At 44.4% G+C, this 8670-nt stretch overlaps 1 protein-coding gene across 1 annotated transcript in view; it reads right to left on the bottom strand.

The window, feature by feature from the left end:
- The window catches only part of cyp26b1 (cytochrome P450, family 26, subfamily b, polypeptide 1), a 27100-nt gene extending 23465 nt beyond the window's left edge, over window positions 1-3635 (bottom strand). Inside the window, exon 1 of the mRNA XM_008324250.3 lies at window positions 2585-3635. Coding sequence (XP_008322472.1) covers window positions 2585-2788 — 204 coding nt within the window. The 5' untranslated portion in view covers window positions 2789-3635. The remainder of the gene's footprint in view (window positions 1-2584) is intronic.
- Between the last annotated feature and the right edge of the window lie 5035 nt (window positions 3636-8670).

The following is an 8670-nucleotide window of genomic DNA, read 5'->3' as shown; positions in this document are numbered from 1 at the left end:
CGGCCGCGGCGGTGGCTGCCGGCTGCAGCTCCTGTGTCACCTCTGAGCTCACACCGCCAATTTCAGTCTGGACTTCGGTGCAGAGTGGAAACAGGGGAAACGGAGTGAGCAACAAAAGAGAGACTGTTTTAGCTCTGCATGTGGGACATTTGTTATTCATAAGTACAGATATGTTCTCTCTATAATCCTCTGTCTGACTGACTGACTGACTGACTGACTGACTGACTGACTGACTGACTGACTGACTGACTGACTGACTGACTGACTGACATCCACCCCGTGTCCTCCTCTTTCTCCTCCACCTCCATAAACTTGGCTCAGCTCCTCGCTTACATTCCTGGATCGCGTCTCTCGCCCTGTGTCAGATGTAACGCAGAGTTCAAGCCCCGCACGCGGCCAACGTGCCTCTGCTCGTCAAAGCTTCCCTGCCCCTGCTTTAACCCCACCACCACCACCACCACCAAGTCACTCCACCCTCTCTCCTCTGCAGCAGCAGCCACCGCCTCCATCACCCACCTCCTGCCACGACTTCTTTCCTCTGTTGTTGCGCTCCTGGGAACCATCAGTCGGTGCTAACAGCTGCCTCTCAGTAACTGGACTCTGCTGCTGCTCCTCCTGCTGCTGCTCCTGCTGCTGCTGCTGCTGCTCCTAGATACTCATGTGCCTACACCTTCTTCAGTGTTTCCATCACAAAGCTCAATTTTTGCGGCTGCGTTCAGCACAAATGTCCAACCTCATCTTCCTGATGAAGAGGGGCAGACAGGACTGAGCACCTCCACCTGTTACTGACCCCACTGACCCCTGACCACAGACGGGACTCAGGACTCTGAACAAAAGCCACAAACCTAAAGCAGAGCAGCTGAGTGTCAGCTGGCTCTGTTTGTTGGAGGTTTTCTCCACTCCTCTCGTTTGTGAGGAGCTGCAGCTTCTGGGCTTCACTCCGTTTTTTTCTTGGAGAGAGAGCGCAGGTGAAGCGGAGGAGCAGCGTGCTTTAGCCTCATCCTCACCTTTCACCCAAACTGCGTCTCTTTTTGCGTCTGATTCTTCTCCAGAAACGCGCGTCTTTGCGGTGATCATATCTGAAAACCTCTGGATTCTCTGNCCCCCCTCCTCCTCCGTTCTTGTTCTCTTCTCCCGCCACCACCGTCTCTTCACACACACCAATACACACACACACACACACACTGTTCGATTCTCAGAAGGAGAATCCAAAGATGATGAAATCTTCATAGTGAGAAACTGAAGTGAAGTGAAGTGAAGAGATGATGTTTATATGTGAGTTTACATATGAGTCAAATTTTATTTCTGTATGTGAATACGTGAGTATGGATATGTTAACGACACAATTTATGATCTTATATATGCGCTGATATATGTGATATGTGGGTCTAGAACCATTGATTATAACAGTGAACACATGACTTGGTATAAAAGGGTCACTTTAGATATAGTTTATATATATATGTATGTATACACGAGTATACACACATAAATATTTATATATATTTATATATGTTTATGCGCACATATATTACTGTCAATATTTGCGTTTGTATTTTGAGTTTATACGACGTCGGTGCCCGTGGCGGGGACGCGGCTCTGATGTGTTTTTCATTATAATTTAACCGAATTAAAGACATGTTTGGTCTGAATTCTGCAGAGTTTGGACCGCCGGCCAGGATTGGATGATCTAGATGTAATAAAGTCTGTGGTGTTGGAGGCTCGGACACGCGTCTGTGATGAACGGGTTTGACAGAATACATGTAATAACTGAAAGGGTTAACTTGGCTGTAACCTGCTGTGGCCGTGGAGCAGTCCCACGGACTGACCTCAGCTCATGTCTCACTTATATATAAATACTCAATACTACTGCATTTAGTGCTGAGGACAGTGGACACGTAGTATTCACAGGTACAGCGCGGTGATACTTCATGAGTATTTAAAAGTTCTTGAATTTTAGTCACAAACTTTTCCACACGTTCTGAAGAACCCCTCAATAATCCGACTCTTATTTTTCTGGATTATTAGATTATAAGATTTAACGTCTGTAACAATCGTTAAGTTAGTCATTAATGTTGATTTAATAGAACAGCGGGGGAGGGGGGTCTATTCGCGGCACAAATAAAATGACGTTTAGGTTCTGACCTGAGCAGCTGGACGGTTCGGTCCAATCATCATCATCTCAGTAGGAAACTTTGAAAGAAATTAAAAAAACAACAACAACATAGAACCAGATATCTGAGCAGGTTCGGTTACTCAAGTCCGCGCTGCGTAAAAGACGCGGCTCAGATTCTGAGTTCTGACTGGATCACATGTGAAAGGCCGACCATGAGGAGAACAGTGGACAGAACACCTGCAGACTCTGACAGTTCGGCCTGATGTCGCAGACAGAGACGAACTTCGAGTGAACACAATGTTGGTGTTGATGTGAACAGAACCGAACGATTAAAGCGAACAGATCTGATCACGTGACCATGTTTAACTTTGTTAGTCGTTAGTGTCAGTGTGGAGACCGTGTCCTGCAGCTCCAGCCTCCATCACTGCTGTGTGCACAGCCAGGGTCGGTGCCAGACACCGGTCTTACCTGCAGCAGCCAGTGGCACGTCTCCCCGATGAAGGGGAATCCCATGGATCCTTTCGGCATGGGAAGCTTGCAGTTCTTGTCCCGGGTCGCGGTCCAGCGGAGCTGCCAGAGCTGCTGGGAGACGGCGAGCAGCAGAGCCATGGACACCAGGCAGGCGGCCAGCGTGGCCAGGGCCGAGACCAGGTCAAAGGTGTCGAACATCATCCCAGAGTGGAGGTCTCGAACGGGAGTCTTTGGGGGGGCGAGGGGGACGGAGCAACTTTGTCCGGCTTCTCTGTGTGGACCAGCTCCAGAAAGTCAGCAGTGAGTTTTTGGAATGAATGAAGCGAAGAGTTTCTCTGAGAGACTTCACAGTCAGTCGGCTGAGGGTTTTTTTTTCTTCTTTTACTGAGCGCAGGTGAGGAGCAGCAGCAGCTTCTTTCACTTCCACTCTTCAACTTTCACAGTGTGCCTCCTCTGCCTTCTCCTTTAACTCTCTGAGTCTCCAGGACAGGAATCTCTCCAGAATGCTGCGGGAAATCTCATGTTTGGTCGCGTTTTTTGGCGCAGGGATCTGGAGATGAAGTTTGGCTCCAGAGGTGAACGATTCAGGAATTAAAAAAAAAAAAAGTAGTTGGGACACGTGGAGGAGTGAGCTGGAGTGAAGGAGAGGAAGGATGGAAAAGGAGAAACTCTCTTCCAGGAGTCGCTCCAGATTCTCCAGAGTGAATGTGAAAAAATAATTACAAAAATATTTTTTTAATCTCAGTGAAGGATTTGAAGAAGCAGAATAATCTGAGACTCCGTGGATGAGGCTCGTGGGTCAGGATGAGGAGTGATGCTGCAGCGTCCTCCTCCTTCTCCTTCTCTTTACCTTCTGTCCTTCACCTCCTCTCTGCGCTGCTTTACCTTTCACTGCTCTCTCTCTCTCTTTTCTTAGTGTACGTGCGTGTGCGCGCGTCCAGCAGCCACTCATAGCCACCGTTCAGTGTTTATATAGTGCGCAGGCAACGGCGAGGAGGAGGAGAGGCGGCCAGCAAGCTCCCGTCTCTCCCTCCTCCTCCTCCTCCTCCTCCTCCTCCTCTCTGCTCCACCTCCTCCAGCTCCTGAAGGACCCCCCTCTTTCCCCTCGCTCCTCATCCTTCCTCCCCCTTTTCTCCTCCCACCACCCCCTTCTCTCCTCCTCCAGCTCTGCTCCTGGTGTAAAGTGAGCAGCGAGCGGCGGAGGCGCGGAGCGTGCTGCGGCTGGGGGAGAGCCAGCCGTGTGCGCGTGCATGTACAGGAACTGTCGGCGCGAGCGCGTATGTGTGTGCGCTGTTTTGTTTTGTTTTTCCCTAAAACTGGTGTCTCCGTGCGGGACGTGCTGACCTCCTGTCCTGTCGACCTGCAGAGACAGAGACAGAGACAGAGACGGGGAAACAGAAAGTGTTTAACTTCAGTCAAAAACAATCAGGTCAGCAGGGACTGACTTCACTTCAAAATAAATACATCAATAAATAATAAATCATTTATTCAAATACGCTGATTGTTGAGGGTGAGTGGATGCGCAGCCGCAGAAGAGTGCCTCTGGTCTTTTTTGAAGTTCGTTAAAAATAGATTCATGATTGAAAGGTAAGAATCCCCCCCCCCTCTCTCTTCCTCCCGCTCTCCCACCTCTATCTTCTCAGACTGATGCTGCGCTGACGTTCACTGAAGAACATTTCTCCATCCTTCACTCGCGGGCTACGCTGTCAGCAGCTCAATGCTGCCTCCTAGAGGACAATAGCAACATGGCAACCGTCCAGAAAGAGAATGTGATGATGCTCAAATGTCATTTCTCTTGTACATTTTTTCCACATGAGAACTGTCCTCACAGAGCCAGTCACACGACCTGCTGACTCAGCTCTGCTCCGTCAACCCTGACTCAGCAGGACTTAGTAAAAACGAAAGTTCTAGAATGAAGTAGAAGTTAAATAAAACACACTGGTGAACACTGACAACAAGCTGATGAAGAGGAGAATAAATACAGGAAATGACAGCGCCACCATACACTTCTAGTTGAGGGATGCATGTCAACCCCAGCCTGCTCTCCTCTGGCCTCCACATCCACCTCATCGCCTCCATTACAGGGTCGTGACCTCTTGTGTAACGTGTGGAGGCCTCAGTGTTTCTGTTCCAGGTCACACTGATCCTGCTAACACTGTTGGATAATTACTGCGGTGTGTGTGTGTATGTGTGTGTGTGTGTGTGTGGGTGAGCTGTACACGCGTCGTCTTATCTTTACATTCCACTGCTGTGTCTGTTTAAGCTTTTAACACTACTTAAACACACACACACACACTGCAAACCCTGCGTGTGTATCATGACGATGCTGGTGTGCTTTTTTTCTGCAGCCATCGTACTTTCAATTTCCTCCAACCCCACAGTGACCTTTCACAGCCAAAGTGTTTAACTGAGGCTTTAGAGGCTTAGTGACAATCTCTCTCTCTCTCTCTCTCTCTCACACACACACACACACACACACACACACGGTTGCCAACTCAGCCATATCCTAAAACTTGAAGCTCATTAAGAAGATCCATTCAGCTACAACAAACCTGAAAGAGAAAACCAGAGATTTTGGATCTGAACTTAATGATGTAACAAGAACCGACCACAAGAGGCAGCAGTGAACCAACAGCTTATTTGAGCTAAGATCACAGTGTTTCTCCATGGACTTCAGTGTGTGTGAGAGTGTGTTTTACAGCGGTGCCTTTCTCTCCTTTTACTATATTTGTCATGAATATTTATAACATCAGTGTATTCTGTTCTCATCATCCAGTCTAGTATACTCAAGTTTTTTTATCCAATCATATTTCAGCCTCATGTGTTCTCATCACTGCTGCACCTCACTCTTTGCCAATGTATTTGAACAGGAAATGTGTAACTTCAGCAGTTTTGACCATAGAAATGTAGAGATCATCAAGTGGACAAGATGTTTTTCTCTTATCATTGTCCTAGGATGCTAGGTGTCAACACTGCCTCCACTGGTCCCTTCGGGAAATTAAGGAATGTGATTTGCACCCTTGAAAATGAAGATTTCTCTGCGTCCACAGTCGAGCGGACATTCTCAGCCTTAAGCGATTTAAAACTTGAGCATGAATAAGAGAGAACAGACTGGACCTTCAACATTAGAACTGGGACACATGGATAAACTGGACAACAAAGCACTTGAAGTGAACTAAAGAAGTAAAATACATTCTGTCTTTTTAATAATACTGTAATTGTATTATGATGTTGTTGTTGATGCTGTTTGATGCTGTGGCTGAATTGTACTTTGTGGGTTTGTTGCTTCAGTAATGGAGTTTTTCTACAGGATACAACGACTCATCAAACTTTAGGTTTCTATAGAAATAATGAAGTTTTAAGGACGTGGATTTGTTCAGGCAGAACACCACTGGAGGCCTGGGTGAGAAATGCACTTTATAGAACTCCCAGTCAGTTCAAGTCTTGACCATGTTGCTAAGACACCGACAACTTTAGCTGATGTCAATTTAATGGACTCTGACAAACAGGCAGCATGTTAAATAAAGCTTTTGATTCCCAGACGTCATTATGGTCATCACATACTGTCCAACCTGGTGGTCCCCCCTCCCCCCGCCCCCCTCTAACACACACACTTCCTTAACATTCCCTCAGAGATGTGTGTATCAAGTCAGATCCAGAGCAGCGAAGACATCAACGCTGCTCCACACTTCCATCTTTTCCTCTGTTGTCGTCCATCAGGTTGGAAACAAACAAAGGACCAAATGAAGACAGATGAGGCAGCGGACACACTTCTCTTCTACTAATGAGCCTCAAGTGCCAAAGGTCACAGAAACTCTGTCTCTTTTCATAGCATTCAGGAAATGATAGGGAATTTCCAACCAGGAGTCTTTTTTTCTTTAGGAAGTTTGCTGTTTATATTTGATCCATTTTAAACCAATGATTCACAGGTGCTAAGAAGTTTATACCTGAAAATGAGCGGTTGAGAAAAAAAAGTTATCATATATTTTAAATCTATTTATCCTTCAAAAGCTTCAATAAAATTCAGTGGCCTTTTTGTGCAGTTTCCACCGAGATCTTTAACGTGCAGACAGACCAAGGTGAGTAGAGAGCAGCAGAGTTGTTTGACTAGATCACACGCTTTATATTTTAGAGATAATCTAAGAGAACGTGTTAAAGTATTACAGTTTCAACATTCAAGAATACATCAAATTGACGGGACAAAAAAAAAAAAAAAAAAAAGACTTTCATTCAAAAATGGTAGATTTTATTACTGTAGCAACATCTCCACCTAGCAGGTAAAGGTAAGAAGTACAATACCAACCAAGTAACTTTAATGAATTAAAGATATTCAGCCAGAAGTTGATTTAATTTCATTGATATCAGAAATAGAACCGTTTGCCAATAAATGAATACATGTGTTAATAATGGACAAACCGAATACTTCATTACTGCATAGACTCCGTCCGTTTCTTTTCTTTTCTTTTCTTTTTTTTTTTAATAAACTGTTTCTACTTTGTGACGGGTTTCTTCCATGTTCTCCACGTCACGTCACGGACCGGACGCCACTCGAGCCCGGCGTCACAGAGTTGAGCAACCGGCAATGTCGTTTTTTCACTTCCTCATGATGAAGTCGCCTGCAGGTCGTGGGATCCACGGCCTGTATATTTGCATATGTATGTGGGGGCGTGGTGTGGTAATTCCGCGTGTGCGATCAATTCCACGTTGATTGGGATGCACAAACGAAACTCACTTGGATCCATGCGTTCGCACACTTTGATACATCGGATTTTTTTAATTTTTAATTTTTTTAAATTTTTTTGCGTAGAGCTAGTTTCTGGAGTTTTACGTACGCCCTTTACGATGAAAAGACCGGTGGACCATGGACCGAGCTGCTGCAGGGTGAGTCTTTGAACACCAGGGGAGCCCAATCAGTAGATTGTGATCTACCAATAGCTCACCAGGACAGTACTAGTAGATCACGAGTCATTAAAATGCTATTCTGATGCTATTTCGACTGTAAAACGTTAACAAACCATTTGAGCATCCAAACTAAATGAAGCCCAGGGGGAGGCGGTATACAATATTTGTTGTATTAACATTTAAAAGGTATGGAATTTATTAATTATTCATTACAGATACTTTATTCCAGGTATGACTTTATTTTAAGGCTTGGCATAGACGGGTTTAGACGCAATTCAGTGCTTTTCTTTTGTGCGCGTGCTCTGTAGAGAGACTGGCCAGTGGCTAATGCTAACTTCTGTGTGTACTGTGCAAAACCTGCCGTAAATCTCCAGGTGAAAGGTGACTCCATGGGAGGAGTTTGACACGATAGTGAGTGTGAGGGTTTGCGGATGTTTCTTCAGAGTCTTTGTTTAGATTACAAATGAACCGTCAATAAATCCATGGGATTATTGACGGTCCACACCGGTCCTCTGATTGGTTAACGAACGTAACAGTTAACAAAAATACATTTTGGATTTACCAAACTTCTATGTGATCAACATTTAGTTTTTTGTTTGATAATTTTCTCAGTAAAATCTTACTTTTCTGTCATGTGGTCACATGGTCAAAATTATGTAGAAAACTTAAAACAAAAATTCAAAATTTTCTTTTCTGCATGTTTATTATCACGTTACAGTAGTTTGTGAAAAAAAAAACTTTAGAAAAAAGATTTTGGAATTTTTTTGTTATCCTGTCATGTGCATTTAAAGGGGTTTTCGAGACTTTTTATTTTTTTGCATTATTTGTAAGGCTATAGTAAGGTGTGTTTTTGGTGATATTTTAAAATATTCAGATAAAATATTTTTTGTAGTTTTTAGCACACTATTCACTTGGCAGCATGTTTTGCAGCATAAACGGGCATTTTGAAGCATTTCAGGGACTTTTTATTTTTTTTTGCATTTTTTCGTGATAGAAAGGCTATAGTAAGGTATGTTTTGGGAGATTTTTGAAATATTCAGGTAAATATTTTTTGTAGTTTTAAGCACAAACTATTCACTTGGCAGCATGTTTTGTGACAAATTTGCATTTTGAAGCATTTCTAGAACTTTCTTTTTTTGCATTTTTTCGTGATATAAAGGCTATAGTAAGGCATGTTTTTT

Source organism: Cynoglossus semilaevis, chromosome 1 (genome assembly GCF_000523025.1).
Source record: "Cynoglossus semilaevis isolate Cse_v1.0 chromosome 1, Cse_v1.0, whole genome shotgun sequence".
Lineage (NCBI taxonomy): Eukaryota > Metazoa > Chordata > Actinopteri > Pleuronectiformes > Cynoglossidae > Cynoglossus > Cynoglossus semilaevis.
The sequence above is the reverse complement of the archived record's forward strand: the minus strand, read 5'-3'. Positions and strand labels throughout refer to the sequence as shown.